We start from the raw sequence: 19,630 nt of genomic DNA, 5'->3' as shown, positions 1-19,630 counted from the left end.
GTGGATAAGATGCCATGCACACAGACACAAAATTAATATCCAAACCACAAATACATACAATAAAATTTTAAACGATAAGAATTAATTAGAAGTTGCAAAAAAAAAAAAAAAAAAAAAAAAAAAATCAAATAGATTTAAAAATAGCAGTAATGATAAGAAATAATATATATGTACGGTACAAAAAATTATATATATGGACGTGTATATAAATGGTTTAAATATAGATAAGACCTTGGGGTCATAGCCGCCTAGGCCAAACCAAGAAAAAAAAAATAAAAATACCCAAAAAGCCTGCTATGATGGTCATATCACATGTTTCGTATTCATTCATCAAAATGGCTTAGGAAAGCATCCAAACCCTAGGCTTTTATTCATTGTGAATCGCAATTAATTCACAGCGATTCTTACCTCAAGGCGACGAGATCTCTGCAGATCTGTTTGGAGAAGGTGACTTCTTTTTTCTTATTAGAATTTGAACGTTCTTCCTTTTTTTTTTTTTTTTTTGAATTTAAATTTTATGAGATTTATTCAAAAATTGATGCTTCGATGATCGATTTTTTAAAAAATTGACGTTTCGGTGGTTGATTTATGAGGTTATTTATTCATTATGGATTATATAATCTAGCTTGTAGTCGTTTGATTGATTGATCAATTTGTTTTATTATCATATTTTCTTTATTTTGAAAATTTTGAGATAGAAAGAGAGAGAGGAGGCATAGAGAGTGTAAACGTGTTGCTTCAACTTGAAGTTCGGAACCATGCCTGTAAAGACAATTGTCGAATAGATATATACATGTATATATGCTTGTAAAAGCAATAGTTGAATAGATTTATGCATATGTATATGCGTATAATGACAACAGCTGATAATATATACGGACACATCTGTACAGAGAGGGGCATAGAGAACTTATTTTTTGTCATAAGGCTTAAATTTGATTTCTATTGGATTTTTTATTTTTTATTTTTTAAGAGGTCGATGTCTATTGGACCCTATATCGTTTGCTTCATTATACCCTGTTCTCTTAGTTCTTTTCTAGATCGTGTTGTCAAACTAAAACAATGCAGAACACTGCATTTAAGTTTTTGAAGATCTCTCTATTTCTCCCTCTCTTACAAACAACTTTGTGCTGTTAATCTTCTTGTATCCTGTTTCTAAAGCTGAATAAGGCTGGAAATTTGTTATTGTAAGCAAGTTTAGAGGTGTATAAAGTGAGAGTCCTGTTGAATTGGGGTTTTTGTTAGACACATGGTTACAACTGGATGCTTGTTTGCCAATCTGGAAACTGGTGTTCACTTTTCTGCACATTCTTTATTCACTTTTTGTTCAGAATCCCATACTTCTTTGTTTCTGGATCTCTCTAGTTATGAAATTCTGCATGAACCCGATGAAAGATATCACATTTGATATCGATTTAAGTTGATGCCTTTAGTGTGCCTAATTATGATTGTATTTGTCAAATTGATTTGCTCATCCCTAACAAGGTTTTTAAGGCTGGTTCTTTTTGCCTAGGATTTGAATCAAAGGAATGAAATAAATAAGAATTAGTATGCATTCATTCTTGTGCAAAATCCCATCTTGTTCACAAGCATAGCTCCTGTCTTAAGTTTGATTTGCATGACCAACACATTGTGATCTTGCATTAGCAAAGGGGTAACTTGTCTGTTTTGTTAGTTAAGTTTGGTTCATAGATTGACTTCTCTTTTCATTAGGGAAATGATGCAAGGGATTTTGGGATCTGTTATTCTTAGTGACTTTACCATGCAAATGGGCAGTGGTAATTCCAGTCTAAATAGTTCCATCTCTGTAGGGGTATGCCACAACAATATGTAACTTTGTTTTTTTTGTTTTGTTTTTTTGATTTTGTTTTGCTGTTTCAAATCTTATTTTATTTGGTTGTAAGTGTTTTTTGGCCGTACTTTAGATTTTCTTTTGCGTGTCTGATTAAGATGTTATGTCAGGCCATTCCTTTGCAGATTAAATGTTGTTTGTTGCTATTGAAGTTGATTTTGGAGTTGAACTTTGTCACGCTTGTTTGATGTATGATGACTATTCTGATGGCTAACACATCGGATGTTTCATCGAGGGAGCGTGTTCAACGTCTTTACAACAAGGTATATGCCTTGCTTTATCCTTTTCTTTTTTTGTTTAAATAAATGATTGTTTACTGAGAGCAATCTATATCATTTTCAAAGTGTTGCAGTTTATATACTCTCTTTGTGCGTGTACTTGCAAATGGGTATGACAATTTATTTTTTCCTCACACATAGAAGGGTAAAAATTTATATACATGCAATGGCGGAGCCAGGACTTTACTGTAGCGGGGGCAGCAACATTGAATGATAACAAAATGAAACTTTTTTGAACCAAAATACGAGTACAAAATTGATACAATCAGTCCATTTATAATTATCCTTAAAAAATTTTAATGTCTTCAAATCGAAAGCGTTCCACGATAGAGAGAGTGCCATTGATATTTTTTCCCCCCTTAAATGTTATGTTATGGTTAAGCATTCAATTTGTCAATTAGGTGCTTGTTCAATTTGTGAAATCATATTTGGATTGCAATTCATTCAGTTATAAGAACTTGAAGGTTGAGCAATGTAGCGTGACAGTTAAGTGTTTTAATTTGTGACGTCTACATTCAGATATGTTGGTGTTGATTAGCATGCCCTAAAAAAATTTGGGACGATTATTTTAGTGTTCATCAAACACTTTTCATAGTAGTTGTGATTTGGTAAGATTTCGAGAAGTGGTTTATATAGAGCAAAGTTACAAGACACAAATTATATAAAGCCAAATTTGAAAAAAGAAAGAAAGAACATAAGCACGAGCCATCAAAACACTAAAGTAGAAAGAAAATAAATTCAACCAATAGAGGGGCACATACATAGTTTTTTTTCTTCAATAAAATGGAAAAGTAAATATAGTTTAATGGGAAAATAAAAAGTAGTGTGAGAATTTCTTCTTCTTCTTCACTCTCTCTCTCCTCTTCTTTCTTTGAAGGGAGGATTAGGGAGGGATTAGGAGATATGCATATTCTATATTTGTTATTTTGCATAGAACATCTTCATTTGTGATAGGGTGATACTCTATTAATTTTGAGTATCACCACTTGCTTTTGTCAATCATGACCCATAGTTAACCTTTGTTTTTCATTACAGAATGTTGAGTTGGAGAATAGGCGTGGAAAAACAGCACAGGCTAGAATTCCCTCGGATCCGAATGCATGGCAACGGATGCGGGAAAACTATGAAGCTATTGTCCTTGAAGATCATGCTTTCTCAGAACAGCACGAAATAGAGTATGCTTTATGGCAATTGCATTACAAACGAATCGAGGAACTGCGTGCACAGCTTAGTGCTGCTATAGCATCATCAGGATCAAGCACATATCAGAATGGAAAAGCTCCTACGCGATCTGGACCTGTTCCAATCACAAAAATACGTTCTCAGTTTAAGACCTTTCTTTCAGAAGCAACTGGGTTTTATCATGATTTGATGGTGAAAATAAGAGGAAAGTATGGTTTGCCACTGAGTTATTTCTCAGATGGTCTGGAGAATCATATTGTTTCGTTTAAAGATGGAAATAAATCTGCCGAGGTCAAGAAAGGCTTGATGTCGTGTCACCGTTGTTTGATTTACTTAGGGGACCTTGCTCGTTATAAAGGGTTATATGGGGAGGGTGAATCCAAAGCTCGGGATTTTGCTGCTGCATCAAGTTACTATGTGCAGGCTTCTTCACTTTGGCCTTCAAGTGGCAATCCTCATCATCAGGTGTTTTCTTTTGATCCATTGTCTATTTCAAAACTAGTTTATGACTTATTTTCTTTTCTTTCCAGACTTGGTTAGCGTACTGTTGTTGTCATGGACTTATCCTCTGTATATTTATTATCAGCTTGCCATACTTGCATCCTATTCGGGAGATGAGCTGGTGGCAGCTTACCGTTATTTTCGAAGTCTGGCTGTTGATAACCCGTTTACTACTGCAAGGGATAACTTGATCATTGCATTTGAAAAGGTAGAAATATTTTATATATACAACTGGTGTGATAGTGTTCATTATCTATTTTTTAATGTCCAAGTCCAATTTTCTTTTTCTTGCCTAAGAACTCTTGAAGTTTATTATGTGATAAAATCTTGGAGTTGGTTAAAAAAAATTGGTTTATAGGTTATGTGCATGGCACTTCAAAACTGGTATGTGCTCACTTTTACATGAGAACATATGGGCTGAGTGCTTTGCCTGGCCAACTTGGAAAAACTGTGTTAGTTGCTCACATGGCAAGTGTTGGTATTTTTTTTCTAACATTGCATTTAAATTTCTACATAATTCTAGTTTGTACAAGTTGACCTATATGGAAAACTCCCAACTTAAGGTTGAAGGCAGGTTTGGGCATAGTAAGTTGGCATCATTCCTGTGTACGCAAACTGATCTATTGAATTTGATGGGGCCTGTGTGCATATGTGTGCTTATGTAGATGCATGCTTGTTCACTTTAATGGCTAGAAAAGATAGCAACCAGGTAACAACAGTTCATCATTCCATAGTTCTGGAAAGTTGAAATACATCAGGCCTTTCTATCCTCTTTACTGCCACCATCACAATTAATTTCCTCCAAAACAAAGCCTATTTGGGGTTTTCCCAAATAATTACCATCCAATTTTCTGCTATCATGGCATAAAAGGTGTGGGAGCTACTGTCAGCTGTTGTTTTCTAAGACACACACACACACACACACACAGAGTGTGATAATTCAGAAGCTTACTCTCTTCACTTGTTTTTGCCAAGTGAAGTTTGAAATGAATTGGTTGGAAATAATTTGAGCAAGGGTTATGTTCGTAAAAACAGTAGAAAAGAAAAGAAAAAGGACCATGCAAGTGTGTGGGTTGCCTTTGAAAGGTGACACTTCGCGGTACCAAGATTCGTCATCGGGTATGGTATTTAACCCTAATTAACTTCTTATGTCAAACTGATTTGGACAAACCATTAAGTTACTAAAGAACACACAAAAACTATCGTTTAGACTGTAATGACTGCTTTATGTAGGTATCCGTTGAACTGTTAGCCCTTGATCCATCAATTTTTTTATTTTTAATTTTGAAGTAAAGATGAACAATTTCACGTTGATTGTGCAGTTTGCCAGCAATTGGTAAAAGTACATGTCATATATCGGGAGAGGTTAAAAGACTGGAGATGTGGGTCTTCAGGAACAGATTTTGGCCAGCAAACTGATGTTTAATACTTTACTGTGAATGAAACATAAATCAGTTTGATTTCTTGTTAAATAGCTTTATATAATTTTTAAGAAGAATATAAATTACAATTTACCTATATTTTTTATTTTTTGGCAGAACCGTCAGAGTTATTCTCAGCTACTTGGAGATTCCAAAACTTCTTCGGTCAAGGCTGAACGTGTGCGGATAACATCGGAAGGAAGAGGAAAGGGTGAAACAAGGCCAAGTCTTGTCAAGGAAAAACCATCCAGTATGCTAGACACTTTCAAAGCCTTTAGCATTCGATTTGTTCGCCTAAATGGCATTCTTTTCACACGCACAAGGTATATTTTCTCATTAATTGAACTGGTTAGTATTAGTATAAGTAGGCACAGTTAAATAATGGAGTAACACTTTTCTATGACTTTCATTTGCCAGTATGGAGACGTTTGGGGAAGTTTTTTCTTTGTCTAAAAGTGATCTGCTTGAGCTTCTTTCATCTGGTCCAGACGAGGAGTACAATTTTGGTTCAGATGCTGCTGATTGTGGGCTTGTGATTATTAGGCTAATTGCCATTCTCATATTCACTGTTCACAATGTGAATAGAGAAACTGAAAATCAGTCATATGCTGAAATTTTACAACGTTCAGTCCTGCTTCAGAATGCTTTTACTGCTATTTTTGAGTTTATGGGCCACATTGTTGAGAGGTGTATCCAGTTGAATGATCCTTCAACAAGCTATTTGTTGCCTGGTATTATGGTTTTCTTGGAGTGGTTAGCCTGTCGTCCAGATATTGCAGTTAGCAGTGATGTGGAGGAGAAACAAGCTAGTGCTAGATCATTTTTTTGGACACATTGCATTTCCTTTTTGAACAAACTCTTGTCAAGTGGGTTCATGTCTATTAATGAGGATGAAGATGAGACATGTTTTTTCAATATGAGCAGGTATGATGAATGTGAAACTGCCAATCGGCTTGCATTGTCTGAGGACTTTGAATTGAGAGGATTCCTGCCCCTTCTTCCTGCACAACTCATTCTTGATTTTTCGAGGAAACATTCTCTCGGAAGTGATGGTAGTAAAAAGGAGAAGAAATATCGTTTTCAGAGGATTATAGCGGCCGGAAAGGCTCTTGCTAATGTAGTTCGGGTTGGGCAACAGGGAGTCTTTTTTGATCTTAAGTTGAAAAGGTTTGCTATCGGTGTTGAGCCTCTAATATCTGATGACTATTTACTCTCTGGTACTCTGGAAATCCCCACAATGAATGGTGTTGGGCAAGAAAATCTTGTAGGGAGTCAAAAGACTCTTGGAGTCTTTCAACCTAAGGCCCAATTGTGCATAGAAGGAGAAGAAGAGGATGAGGAAATTGTCTTCAAGCCATCTTTGACTGAAAAGCATGCCTATGAGATTGCTTCAAAGCTGACTTCTTCTGAGGTCCCTGGCTCCGGGGTTGATGTCTCCAAGGTTGATACGGGAAATCAGTTGGGATCTGTTTCAGCTCCACATGATGGTTTCCTTTTGCAGAATGCGTTAAACACATGTTCAAGGCTACCTACACCTCTTGCTAGCATTACTGCCCAGTATCTAAAACCAATCCAACCAAGTACGTCAAAGTGGCAGGCGGAACAAGAAGGAATTTTTGTGAATGCATTGACTAATTTGAGTTTGCTCGGCAATGGGCTTCCTGTGAAACCTGAGTTGCAAGATCATATAGGAGTTTTGCAGCCTGCCACTGTTTCTGCTCCCTTACCGCAGACTGTTGATCTTGGTACTGGCAGAAAATATCCTGTTCAGGTTCCGGAAATTGTTATACCTTCCAAATACGATTCATTTATGTCTTTAGGAGCCGGTGTTGATAGCCAATCCATGAAGCTGTCATCAGTCATGCCAACAGGTTTGAGAAAGAATCCAGTGAGCCGACCTGGTAGGCACATTGGTCCCCCACCTGGATTTGGCTCAGTTCCTCCCAAACTTGTGGACGAATCCTTGTCTGGTATATCATTGAAGAATGAGAATCGGCCAATGGATGATTATAGCTGGCTAGATGGATATCGGTTTCCATCATCCACACAAGGCATTGGGGTCAACAATTCCATTAATCACTCAGCACAGGCATACCACCCTCCTGGAAAGAGTAACAGCTCAATGGGGATGGTTAGCTTTCCTTTTCCTGGAAAACAAGTTTCATCACTGCCTGTCCAACGGGAAAATCAAAAAGGCTGGCAGGACTTTCAGTTACCTGAGCATCTGAAACAATATCAGGAGCAGCAGCAGCAACTTCAGAAAGGAAATCAACAACCTGTTGCACTGCCTGAGCAGCAGTATCAAGGACAGTCTCTCTGGGATGGCCGTTTCTTTGTGTGAGATGATTTTGGGAGCACAGAAGGTAATATGGTGACTTTTCACTCTTCTGGTTTTATTATTGATAAACCCTTTTCTTTGCTCCTTAGTTGTTTAACTGATGTCATCTGTTACTATATTGGAAAGGACTCAAGTTTGTCACAGGTCTTCCATATTAATTTCTGCCCTAATTAAGTTTTCATCATCCATCTTCTCTATGTAGGTTAACAATCTACCATGGCGAATGACCAGTGGCATGGTGCTACCAGTTCAGCCATCGCCTTTGCAGTGTGGCCAATGTTATTAAGTTTTTGTTGGAGAATGGATGGTCTAGGAGTGTCGCGGGCACCTGCTGTTGGACAGGTCTCTCTCTCTCTCTCAGAATTTTATTTAAAACTAATACTGGCGTCTCACGTCTGAAAGTGCTTTTCTTTTGTTATTTAAGCATCCCAAATCTCTCAATTTTCTTCATTTATTTTTATTGAAATATGTGAAAGCTTGTCTTTTGTCAATCTTTTTTGTTATTTTCAAGCATATAATTATCTATATGATTAAGTTGGTGACACTCCTATTGATTTTATCTAGAATCCTGTTTCTGACAAGCTTGGGTTCAGGTAACTATACACATGCATGTTTGTATGTTAACTAGGATGATAAGGGATGCGGGTCTGGGTTTTATTTGAGAGCCCTGAAATCATCTGAATTGTTAAACTTCTACAGCCAAAATTTTGACTATGCGACAGAGTTAATACATTTGTTCCATTGTGGCCTGAAATTCCTGACCATCCTTATTGTTATGCGGAAACTCAAGTTATGATATTCTTACTAGTATATGCCCTAGAAAAGAAACACCCCCCCATCCCTTTCCCAAAGAAAAAAAAATGAGGAAGATTGTTGAAACATTTAGATATTGAAGGTACCTACGATCCACAAAACATAGTTTTTTTGGGCACGTAAGGCCATGGTATCAAACTGACTGCAATCTTTTTTGTCCGTGAGGATCCCACCAGAGCACCTTCTACTTCTAATAGGCCATCAACTAAATCAGAATCATTCTACATTTAATTTTGCTGAAATGTATTAGATTTTCTTGGCATTATTTTTTTTGTATGAACAACTTTAATGGGCCCATCAACTTCTTTATATGGTGATGTAGGTCAGAATGGCACTTGCACTTTATGGTCCATGCTCTATCTGTTACCGTTATTTTTTGGTTTTACAATATATACTATTATTTTAATAGTCTTTTTTTTTTTTTTTTTTTAAAAATGCAGCTTGTGCCCAGCTTTTCAGGCCGGAAGGATGGAGATCACGAGGTCAATAGGTGTCCGAAACGGGAATTTTCTGAGGGTAAGTGATTTGTCTGGTTGGATGGGTTGGACATATTGTGTATGGAGGAGATATCTTGAATGATGATGGGCGAATATTTGGAGTTGGGTGGAATTAATGAAGAGTAGTAGCTATTCTACTTTATTGATATAAAATCCCTTTCAGAAGGGATTGTAGTACCATGATCAGTGGTTTCTGGCAGTCAGAATGTTTAAGGTAAGGTATGCTGGCAGTTTCTCTCAGCTGCCTTGAAGATCCTGGAAATTGAACTTGGTAATATATAGGAAAAATGTTGGGCTGTTTTTGTGGTTGGAATGTAGAATGTTAGATGGAAATAAGTATGTGTCTATAGTCACATTTGAGTAAATTTTTTTATTTTAAAGTTCGTCACTTTATGGTTTTTAGTCCAGTATTAATGACACTTGTGCTGTTATATATTCCAATTGACGTGCAAAGGTTTTCTTGTGTGATTAATGATGCTAACCTTGTGCGGATTACGCAACTTCCCCCCATTTGTTTGCTTTTCCTAATTAATGCTTGCTTTTGTTCTTAAATGGATTTTGTGTCTGGGTCTGTTGTGGAGTTGATGACAGGCTTCAAATTTGCATCATCTATAGAAATATTTTTTTTATAACAGCTAGCTGATTTCTATCAGGTCTCCCATTGTAGAGCTTTCTGACTGATCTCAAACCAGGAGCCCTTGTGCAAACTTAAATGTTGCATTTCTACCCGATCTCTTGTTCATACCTTACCCCCCACCGCCCTCGTATATGCAGACCCCAAAAATTGCTGGCGGTTGAATCAAAGAAGCCGTGATACTGCAAAACAATCTTAAAGCCTCTTCTGCAGCCCCATTTTTGAACCGTATTTATTTGAGCTGAACTTGTGCAAGGATTCAAGTCCCAAGTAGTTGAGGAAAATGTTTGGTGGTGGTTGTCCTCGGATTGTTGGGCATTGAGTTCAAGTCAGGTCATTATTGCAGTACGCGACAATGAATGTAGGTCCCGACACATTCCAACTCAAATTGGGGTTGGCAAATTTATCAGGCGTCATTCATATCAGGTCAAACAATTTTGCTCACCGTGGGTAAAAAATATCCATTAGATCATGGCAAAATAGTCAAGAGAGAAATAAGCATGTTGATGAATTTGAATATTGGAAATATTTTTATCAGCATAGATAAAGGAGTAGCATATTTTGCTGCTTTTATACGGCAAGTGACATTATAATTGGAGTTGATATTATCATTGTTCGATCTTGATTTTCTCTACCACATTAAGAAAAATCAACATAAGGATATAATTCCTTCTTCATGTGCAGTTTCACATCAATGGGGGTGGATTATTTCTGAAGATAGAAAAATTACATTAAGAAACACTAAAAAGGCTTGATTTAATTTCATTCAGTTATGTACAGTTGTAGCTCACTTCAAAAGCAAAAATTGTCAAAGATCACTATGATCTGAGACAAAAAGAATAGAGCACAAAATGTTGAAGGTCAAAAACAATTATATCCGTTGACCACCTCTTTTATAATTGGAACACACTTGTGTTGGTTCCTCGCACATTCTCACATTCTCTACATCTTTACTACACATTATATAGGATGTAGTAAATATATATATATATATATATATATATATATATATATAAAGCAATGAAATGAATACAGAGAAGGAAGATGAATCCAATACGAGCCTCCAACCAGATCTGTTAATTAATGTACAGAACAAGCTTCTCTGGCAGCTTCAGCTGTCATCAATTCAAGTGTCGTCAGCAAAAATTTTCAATACAAAATCGCGAAAGCGCCTTGAATATAGTTTTGGATCAACAGCAGATATTGAGTTTGGGTCATACTGGATGGACTTGTATGCATGCTCAAGCTTCTTGGTAATGTCGTAATCTTGAAGAATGTCTATGATACCGAAGAACATCACTACATCATAATGCTCCCCGGTTGGTTCTCCTACCAGCTGAAATTCGCAATCAGTCTTTCTTTTAGTCCTTTCAACTCGGGCTGGCATGTTCACGCCCAAACTAACACTGGTCCATCTGCACCATTCATTCATGTATATAATTAAAACTACTCTACACATGGTTTTAATATAAAGGTCTTTAATTGAATTACACACACCCTTGTGTCCTTTTAAGTTAGCAACCCTAATCAACATAATCACAATTATGCTTCCATTTTTCATCTCCACTATTATGATTTTATTTCACCCAATAGAAATACTAAAATACCAAAAAAAACTGAAACAAGCAAAGTTTTAGATACTTCAGAATTGTCAAAGAACCAACTGTAAAAACCAGCTATATGTATGATATTCAAATCAAGACTTTAGCATGCATTTTTAAATCAGAATTCAGCATAAAGATATGATTAATGGAGAGATATTTTACCCTGCCGGTTCTACAAGAAGCTGATCCGTATCTGCTCTGGAAAGATGGGGAACTGATTCAGTATCAGGATCACCATTTTCTGCAGAAAAAAAGGGGGACACAATGGTTCCTTATTGTTTTTTGAGGAAAGAATGAAGCTGAGATTATGCATATAGTGTGGTAATTTATACATGTAATCGAAGACAGCAACTAGTCAGTGGCAAGTCTATGATATCATACCAGAAAACTTATTCAATTTTGTTTTGGTCCATTAAATTTGGACAATGATTTTACCAACATAATTAAGTACTTTACTGATGATCATTGCCCAGAAAAAGAGAAAAAGAAAGAAAAGAAGATAGGATGAGCAATAACCGGATGGAATAAGATCCCCAGCATCTGTTGTCTCTCTAAAGTGAATACCGATCAAAAGGCTATAGTCCATGATTCTTTCCTGTTCGAGAAACTCACAGTCCTTATCAATTTGCCTGTAAAAACATAATGCCTAATTTAAAAAATATCATAAGGAAACTGAAAAAAGATAAATTGGTGCAAATATTAATAAAACTGGTGCATGCTCATTTTGGTTGCTTCTTGTATGTATGATGAAGGAAAGGGAAAAAAAGAAAAGAAAAAAAAAGGGTTATATATCCTAAGCCTACAATCTGTGATTGGCAATATTCTGTAAGATAGATACATTAACACAAAAGGCTCAAATCCAAAATTCACCTTTGGAACTCTTGAAACCAAGGCTTTTGAAGTCGGAAAATGAAGTTGAGATCAAGGTCTTTTAGAATGGTGGTAGCATCAATATCTGCTTCTGGCTTATTCGTCATGCGCCCAAGGGAAGACCCTTTTAAGTCAAATCGTCTATGAATGGTAGTGTTGGTACAAAAAAGATTCCCCATGATGATGAAGCGCACCTAAATCACACCCATGTCAAGTGCTTATAAAACAAGGACTATACATCAAATCTTGTTGCTGATATCTTACCTTCTTGTGGGCAGGTCCATGTAACTTCACACAGTGCAGACCATAAAATTTGGTCACTAGAGTGTTCTCAAAAGATCGAACATGGTTATAATAGGCTGAAAGCATCTTTAAAAGCACCTAAAAATGACTTAAAAATGAGACCAAGCTTGCTAAAAAAGAAGTATTCATTTAAGACACATACATACTACATGGGCAAGAAACTACTAGAGATCTCACTTTTACTTCTGATTTCTTCATTGTCTTTATCATGTAACGGTCGTCATTGGTCAAGTAAAAGAAGCTTCCACTTTTCCCCGGAGAAGAGAGTTCCCGAAGTGCATCATTCCCGCAAATAGATAGCATGTAGTCAGCTGCATCCACCTTGAACAACATCCTTAGAGTCCTAAATAAATAATTATAGTAGATAATTAACAGACAACGATTATTAAGTAAACAATTATCTGGAGATTCAAATGAGTGGTTGCAAGATGGCAATGACAATAAAGTAAAACATACAGATATTTTTTGAAACATGTTGTTGATCTACAATTGAGAATAAAAAAAGGGCAATCTAATACTAGGCCTCACCTGAATACTAATGGGCAATAATCTTTCCATTTAAATTCACAGGATTGGTGGGGTGGAGTGCGTTTGGATCCCTCCGGAGGAAATCTTGTCCATACTTTTTCCTTTGGGTCAAAAGCTGAAGACTTGAGAGTCAGCGATGGAGTTGGACCGGGTCTTCCAACAGAATGCCTGTGCAATCACTCCACATATTTACAGTGATCAGACTCAACAGAAAGCAATTCAAGCCTGGAAAGAATTCGAGCACATTGGCAGAGTTAGAAATATGTAAAATGGCCATGAAAATGATGGGAAAAAATGAGATGAGCTGTTTTGATTGTTTATGCAAATGTCTAGTAGAATTCAGATTGAAAATCACATAAGAAGCAATGGGAGATGAATGGGGATGCAATACTATGCTTAGTACAAGTGAACATCTTTGTTCCAACTATTTGTGTTAGCTGCATTAATATTTGTTTCCTCTTTTTATAGCTTGTTTAATCAATTTCAATAATAAAAAAAACAGAGAAAAAACAGAATGTGAAGGTTTCAAATTGATCTAATGCAGTGCATCCACCCTTTGTAAATGTATTTAATTTGTTTCTCATTAATTCTGTCTTTTTAACTCATATACACCAGTATCCAAAGTAATAGTCATGGAAGCACCTGATTGACTGACTATTTAGATTTGTTATATGGTCGAAAAATGTATTGAAACTAAACATATATCTCAAATTCAATTTTTTTTTTTTGCAATTATGTGTTCTATCATTGTATGTTGGAATAAAGTTTCCTTAATCAACTAGCTCAGGTTCTTGGCGTTATACAGAATCGTGTTACCATATCAGAATCGACAGAGAAACTATAGCAAATGATAGAATTCCGGTAAACCAGTTATAAAAAAAGGAATTGCAAGAGTAAATCATGAAGAAACAGCTGAAAAGACAAAGAAAGTAGGAGATAATAATGAAGTGGATTATACCTGATTCCCAGCTGTAAATTGAGCATTAACTCATAATTCTTATGCCCTTTACATATTGTCTCTCCTTGTCTCTTCCCCACCTTGGGTATCTTAATTGGACTCCCTCTTGCACTCACATCCGAATCTGTTCCTGACACCGGGTTCCTATCACCGGAATCATCGACAACAGCAGCACCATTGGATGATGATGATCTCCAAACTGGAAGCTTCTTTTCTGACGGAAATAACGAGATATTGTCACAAGGACACACTTTACACTCACTCAGATCATTGTCAAACACCTGTTGAGGATCCCATTCAAGATTTGCCTCTGATGGGTAACAAGTCCCATTTCGGTCATTTGGATCTTTACTCCAATTACCCTCATAAAAACTCCCATCAGACCATCTGAATATTCCATTCCCTTTAGGTAAACCATCTTCCCAACACCCATCATACACATTCCCATTGTTCCAACACAATTTCCCATTCCCACAAATCACTCCATTCTTCCATTCACCCACATAATGATTCCCATTCTTCCATTCATACTTTCCATTCCCTTCTGGTAAACCATTACACCATTCCCCATCAAAACAATCACCATTCCCATAATCCTCAACCCCATGACCTTGCTTCAAGTTCATTACCCAAACACCCTTATATGTATTACCCCCTGTATACAACACACCTTTTCCATCCATATAACCGTTGCTTTTGAATTCACCTTCATAGGTGGCCCCACATGGCCAGCTGAATTTACCTTTACCAACAATTTTGCCTCTAAACCACTCTCCTATGTAGGTATACCCATCCGACCACGAGTACTTTCCATGTCCGTGTGGACAATGCTCAAACCACTGCCCTGTGTAGTGATCACCGTTGGAGAAAACTGTGTCTACTTCGCATGTTTCGTTTGAATGACAAGTTGTTGTTTCATCCTCGTCGTCCTCCTCCTCGTCATCAACATGTGCTACCAACGTTGTCCCGAAAATGCTGTTGCCTCGCTTCTTTGTCGTGGCTTGATTCTTGCGAAATGTGGAGTCCCAGGCCTTCATGAATCTCAAGTTTTTTTTTACAAATATTCTTCTTCTTCTTTTGGTTTCTTCAGATTTGTAAGTTGGTTTCAAATTTTCTTTTAAACATCAACCCAGATCAGATCAATTCACTCTCTGTTTCGTGGAAATCATCAATACCCAGATGAAAATACCGAGTCAAATCGCCATTTTCGACAATGCAACTTTGAACATCTGTGTGTGTGTGTCTCTCTCTGGCCTGTAATTAATTTTGTTTGTTCATTTTAATAGGGGAGTGCACAGGAAATCCATGTAATCAAGGTAAAAGGGGGACACCTGTTAATGGTTGTGTTTAATCTGTCACAAACATATAGATACAGTACACAAACACACACATATAGATACATACATACATACATATATATATATATATATATATTTATATTTTCCTCATATAATTAATGAATTTGTGGGCGTTAATTATGTGACAGGAGAAATACATAGGAGAATTTCACGTACATGCACTTTTGTCAGAAAATAAAATTTAAAAAGTAGAAATAATTTGTGTTCTGACATTTTCTTCCTCTCTTTGTGGTTGAGAAGTGGACTTATTCATCTTCTTACAGCCGCTAAAACCGCGGGGCACTTGGCAGACACTCCCTTACATTTGGAGGGTTGAGGCTGACCAAGCTCTACATGGAATTACTTAATTATAAAAAAAATTAGTTTCATTGTATCAGTAGAGAGAGGAATGTCTCTTCAATATTATATTATATTATATTAATTTTGTTAGTAAAATAATTTCCTTAAAACAAACAGCCATCAATATTCATTGTATTATTATTATTATTTTACAAAAAATTGTACTACTCGAGCTGTTATTTTATTTTATTTTTTAAAAGCTAAGTAAATTGTATTCAAAGAGGAATGTACAGGCCCAAGAGGGCAATTACAGGTCTCAAAATCACGAGAATGAGATACTGACCAAAACATACAGTCCAAAAAAAAAAAAACACTAGCGGATTAATCCATGATGAAAGATTATGAGACAAGAAGATAATTAATGTATTACATATGTAAGTTTTGAGCAAACTAATCAATCCACGTACTCAAATTTTCTTGCTTTAGATACTATCCAAGTAATTCTTTGTTTGATACTGGATAGATGGTCAAGCATTTGGCTTTTTTCCAAAGAGTAATACCTTGGTTAAACAAGAAATCATTAGTCGTTGAGGAATAATGTTTGTGATGCAATTTTTACCATCCAAAAGAATTAGGGTATATTACACCGATCTCTTCTTGATGTCAGAAATATTATATGTGAGTAGATTCTTTAGCATTTATTACTTTTATCTTCCCTAAACTCATTGGTTGATGGCTGAAAAGTGACTTTTTAACATAGAAAAGTTAGTAATATTCTTATATTATAATAAACCAGTGTTTAACTTTTTTTTCTCCAAATTTCATTTTCTCCTTTTTGATGATGGATCACACCCCCCCCCCCCCCCCCAATCCCATCTTAAAAGTTTGGAAGATCTTGATATATATTACATTTTATACAAAGAAAGGATAAAATTATTAATTTATAAAATTTGTTCAAATGGATCTATCCAAAAGGAAATGTTAAAGAGTATCATTGAGTACACACCAAATTTTAGGAGAGGTCAAAGTAATAAATCTTGAATTTTATTTAGGAGAGGTCAAAGTAATAAATCTTGAATTTTATTCATGTGTAATTTGCCCAATCAGGAAGGTCAGTATACTAAATTGCAACAATTAGTTTACTTTTTCAAATCCTTAAATATATATTTTTTCACCTGTCAGCGAGCTCACCAACTAAGCCACGGGTAAAATATAGTGTCACTTTGATGCTAATCATTGACATGAACAAACTTTGTTCATTCGATCTTCCATACATTTTTATACTTTAGTTATTAAATCATTTGTTTTGTTTTTGGGATAACCCAAAGTCGGAGAGACTAAACCAGTGAAAGGTAATTAATTAAAGAATAATTCAAACATAATAATTAACAAATTAAAAACAACAGTAGGTAGATAAAAAAGAATTACAGTACGTATACAATTCAATTCAATTCAATTATAGAAGTACATATATATATATATATATAAGAATGAAGATGTTGGATTATTATATCTTGTTGAGCTTGGCAAGAAGGAAAACAGTGGCAGAAGTGACAAAGGGAATGAAGAATTCATTAGGAGGGGCTTTGGGGAAGACCCAATTTTTGATCCAAAGTGCAGTTACTGGAACTCCAAAGGTGTAAAGCAATAGATCCTTAGCTCCTGAACCTGTAACTCTGGACTCAACAATCACATCCAGCACGATTTTCTGAAATTCCTCCTCACTCGATGGAGAGGCGTACAGTTTCTGCAATTTAATCCATCACACATATATTAATTAACACATCCATCCCTTCTCATTCTCAACCTACCTACCTTTAATCAATTATATATATATATTTTCCATGCATATATATATAATGCAATCATCCCCCTCAAAATTCCTATTTGACCAGTAATACAAATGAATGCGCGAGATGATGATGATGATGATGATGATGATGAGGAAGACGAGGATTGCCAAATTAAGGATGAGTTTGTGTATGCTCACTTTAAATACTTCCTCAACTTTGTTGGTCTCTGCTACACGATACATCGTGTACGTGGTACCGAGGTTTTTATTAATGTCTCTGTCAACATACATGATGGAAATTAATCATCAACAGAAACAAGCTAGTATCAGTATTAATTTTCTTAATTGCAAAGAAAATTAAAAGTATTAGAAGGTGAAAGAAATTTAGTTAAAGCTAACACTGACTCGACCGTCTCGCATACTGCATAGTAGAAGTCAGCTGAGCTCCAATCCTTCTTGTTGGCTAAGTATGTTTGGTGGAAACGGTCAATACCATCCTTCTTTTCCTGATCATCACTTCCTGCAAAAGGAAAAAAAAAAAAAAACATTGGAACTCCAAAGATATTGTAAAGCAATAGATCCTCCAGGATTTCCTAAACCTGTAAATCCTGGCTCAAGAATGATCACATCCTCCATGATTTTCTGAAATTCCTCCCTCAATGGAGCGGCTTTCTGCAATTAAATCCATCACACATATATTAATTAACACATCCACCTTCTCATTCTCAACCTACCTACCTTTAATCATGCATATATATATATATATATATATAATGCAATCAATATCCCCTCGATCAAAATTCCTATTTGACAAGTAATACAAATTAATGCGCGAGATGATGATGATGAGGAAGAGGAGGATTGCCAAATTAAGGATGAGTTTATGTATGCTCACTTCAAATACTTCCTTAAGTTTGTTGGTCTCTGGTACACGAAACTGTGTGGTACCTAGCTTTTTGTTAATTTTTCTGTGAACATATATGACGGAAATAAATCATTAACAGAAACAATCTAGTATCAGTATTAATTTTCTTAATTGCAAAGAAAATTAAAAGTATTAGAAGGTGAAAGAAATTTAATTAAAGCTAGCACTGACTCCACCGTCTGGCATACTGCATGGTAGAAGTCATCTGAGCGCCAATCCTTCTTGTTGGCAAAGTATTTTTGGTAGCAGAGGTCAATGGTGGGACCAATCTCCTTAGCCTTCTTTTCCTCACTTCCTGCAAAATGAAAAAGGAAAAATAAAAAAATTGAGTTAGTTTCTCCATTTGATCGACCAAATTATTTGCAATCTCTAATATCCTATGAGTTACAGTATATATATATATGAGCTACCAGGAGCTAGTTTGTTCAATGATTGGCCCATCAATCTTCTCCTTTATTGGAAATCAAGGTTGTAACAATAGTTGATTGTGGTGGCTAGCTACCACAAAGGAAATATTCTGATGCATATTTATTATGGTGAATACGAGGCGGCTTGTCTGGACGGAAGAGCATATTGCGTTTCCTTTGCTTGGTGCAAAGTTTTTCTATCAAAAGACCTTTTGATGCTTAAGTAAGGAATTCAATTCCATTTTTTTCCCGCGAATAAAGAACATGTAACATACTTGTGCAATTGAATGATAACAAAAAAAATTTGGTTGCGGTACCCACGCAATCACAATGCATTTTTAAGAAAAAACAGAAAGAAGGTGATGGGTATATTTAGTTGGGTGAGTTTACTAATGACATGTGGATGGTATATTTAATATTACTCCTCCATTAGAATGTATATTTTTATTACGGTACCTATAGGCAATGACAATGCATTATTTAAAAAAATAAAAAATAAAATTTGATGTTATATTTAATTGGGTGAGTTTAGTAATGACATGGTGTGTAGGATATACTAAAACACTTTTAAAGTATTCCTTATTTGAAAAAGTGTGCAAAAAATATCTCTAATCTTTTCACATTGTGCAAAAATATTCCTCCATCAGAAATCTGACATAAATTAGTACTGTAATACCCGTTTTGCCCTTTTACTTTTTCGAAAATACCCAAGGATATATATATTACTAATCTCATAATATTTATTTATTTATTTTTCAAGTAACATCTGAACAAATCTAGTTGTACATAATATTCTAAGCAAAATATAATTTGATGGCAACCCTTCCTCCCTCCCTCGATCTATATATATATTTTCTTTCTAAATATAGAAAGAAAGAAAACAGCTTCTCCATCATTCAATCAATTATTGGGGTGTCAGAAGTTAAGAATATGTTGAGAATTAGTGTTGGCAGGGATATATGATCGATCACCTGGATTTTTTTTGGTGAACATCCTACGCACTCTGTTTTTACGTTCGCATATATTAACTTTTCTTTCTCTTCACGGGACACATTTTACTTCCTGAATGTTCTAAACTTACTCTTCGTTT

At 35.7% G+C, this 19,630-nt stretch overlaps 3 protein-coding genes across 8 annotated transcripts; 1 reads left to right on the top strand and 2 right to left on the bottom strand.

The window, feature by feature from the left end:
- The first annotated feature begins 231 nt into the window (after positions 1-231).
- Positions 232-9,354, top strand: LOC132290698 (nonsense-mediated mRNA decay factor SMG7-like). 2 transcript variants are annotated; one of them, XM_059790140.1, is made up of 8 exons: positions 232-447; positions 1,978-2,115; positions 3,166-3,777; positions 3,899-4,021; positions 5,352-5,557; positions 5,652-7,597; positions 7,775-7,914; positions 8,826-9,354. In XM_059790140.1, the coding sequence occupies exons 2-6, from the start codon at positions 2,044-2,046 to the stop codon at positions 7,573-7,575; spliced, it is 2,937 nt and encodes a 978-aa protein (XP_059646123.1). In that variant the 5' UTR covers positions 232-447; positions 1,978-2,043; the 3' UTR covers positions 7,576-7,597; positions 7,775-7,914; positions 8,826-9,354. The 2 variants fall into 2 exon arrangements, with proteins under 2 accessions (XP_059646123.1, XP_059646121.1); XM_059790138.1 differs by having other exon boundaries at positions 1,963-2,115.
- A 1,203-nt stretch (positions 9,355-10,557) lies between these two features.
- On the bottom strand, positions 10,558-14,828 carry LOC132290627 (phosphatidylinositol 4-phosphate 5-kinase 4). Of its 5 annotated transcripts, none has more exons than XM_059790136.1 (8): positions 13,780-14,828; positions 12,822-12,989; positions 12,471-12,636; positions 12,255-12,371; positions 11,991-12,184; positions 11,622-11,749; positions 11,283-11,388; positions 10,558-10,931 (listed from the first exon to the last, which is right to left on the bottom strand). In XM_059790136.1, exons 1-8 carry the CDS (start codon positions 14,814-14,816, stop codon positions 10,643-10,645), a joined length of 2,205 nt encoding a protein of 734 aa, XP_059646119.1. In that variant the 5' UTR covers positions 14,817-14,828; the 3' UTR covers positions 10,558-10,642. The 5 variants fall into 5 exon arrangements, with proteins under 5 accessions (XP_059646119.1, XP_059646112.1, XP_059646116.1 ...); XM_059790129.1 differs by having other exon boundaries at positions 11,283-11,391; positions 11,637-11,749; positions 13,780-14,816; XM_059790133.1 differs by having other exon boundaries at positions 11,283-11,361; positions 11,637-11,749; positions 13,780-14,816.
- Positions 14,829-16,754: 1,926 nt separating this feature from the next.
- On the bottom strand, positions 16,755-18,653 carry LOC132290682 (uncharacterized). The gene is made up of 7 exons (XM_059790137.1): positions 18,544-18,653; positions 18,305-18,428; positions 18,104-18,176; positions 17,808-17,880; positions 17,614-17,728; positions 17,407-17,485; positions 16,755-17,163 (listed from the first exon to the last, which is right to left on the bottom strand). The coding sequence occupies exons 1-7, from the start codon at positions 18,572-18,574 to the stop codon at positions 16,924-16,926; spliced, it is 735 nt and encodes a 244-aa protein (XP_059646120.1). The 5' UTR covers positions 18,575-18,653; the 3' UTR covers positions 16,755-16,923.
- Positions 18,654-19,630: the final 977 nt, after the last annotated feature.

This window comes from Cornus florida, unplaced genomic scaffold (assembly GCF_030987335.1).
Source record: "Cornus florida cultivar Cherokee Brave unplaced genomic scaffold, ASM3098733v1 CherokeeBrave_3.0.0_Hap2_Chr02, whole genome shotgun sequence".
NCBI classification, from domain to species: Eukaryota; Viridiplantae; Streptophyta; class Magnoliopsida; order Cornales; family Cornaceae; genus Cornus; species Cornus florida.
The sequence above is the reverse complement of the archived record's forward strand: the minus strand, read 5'-3'. Positions and strand labels throughout refer to the sequence as shown.

What these genes read in the sequence shown, in the direction of transcription:
- LOC132290698 (XM_059790140.1), top strand. Translation starts at nt 2,044, where the DNA reads ATGATGACTATTCTGATGGCTAACACATCGGATGTTTCATCGAGGGAG. An exon ending in GTGGCAATCCTCATCATCAG is followed by an intron (nt 3,778 to 3,898) that starts GTGTTTTCTTTT and finishes ATTTATTATCAG; the next exon opens with CTTGCCATACTTGCATCCTA. An exon ending in ATTCTTTTCACACGCACAAG is followed by an intron (nt 5,558 to 5,651) that starts GTATATTTTCTC and finishes TTCATTTGCCAG; the next exon opens with TATGGAGACGTTTGGGGAAG.
- LOC132290627 (XM_059790136.1), bottom strand. Translation starts at nt 14,816, where the DNA reads ATGAAGGCCTGGGACTCCACATTTCGCAAGAATCAAGCCACGACAAAG. An exon ending in TGAAGAAATCAGAAGTAAAA is followed by an intron (nt 12,372 to 12,470) that starts GTGAGATCTCTA and finishes AGTCATTTTTAG; the next exon opens with GTGCTTTTAAAGATGCTTTC. An exon ending in TGGTTTCAAGAGTTCCAAAG is followed by an intron (nt 11,750 to 11,990) that starts GTGAATTTTGGA and finishes ATGTTTTTACAG; the next exon opens with GCAAATTGATAAGGACTGTG.
- LOC132290682 (XM_059790137.1), bottom strand. Translation starts at nt 18,574, where the DNA reads ATGGGCCAATCATTGAACAAACTAGCTCCTG. An exon ending in ATTGAACAAACTAGCTCCTG is followed by an intron (nt 18,429 to 18,543) that starts GTAGCTCATATA and finishes TTCATTTTGCAG; the next exon opens with GAAGTGAGGAAAAGAAGGCT. An exon ending in TCTTGAGCCAGGATTTACAG is followed by an intron (nt 17,729 to 17,807) that starts GTTTAGGAAATC and finishes TTCCTTTTGCAG; the next exon opens with GAAGTGATGATCAGGAAAAG.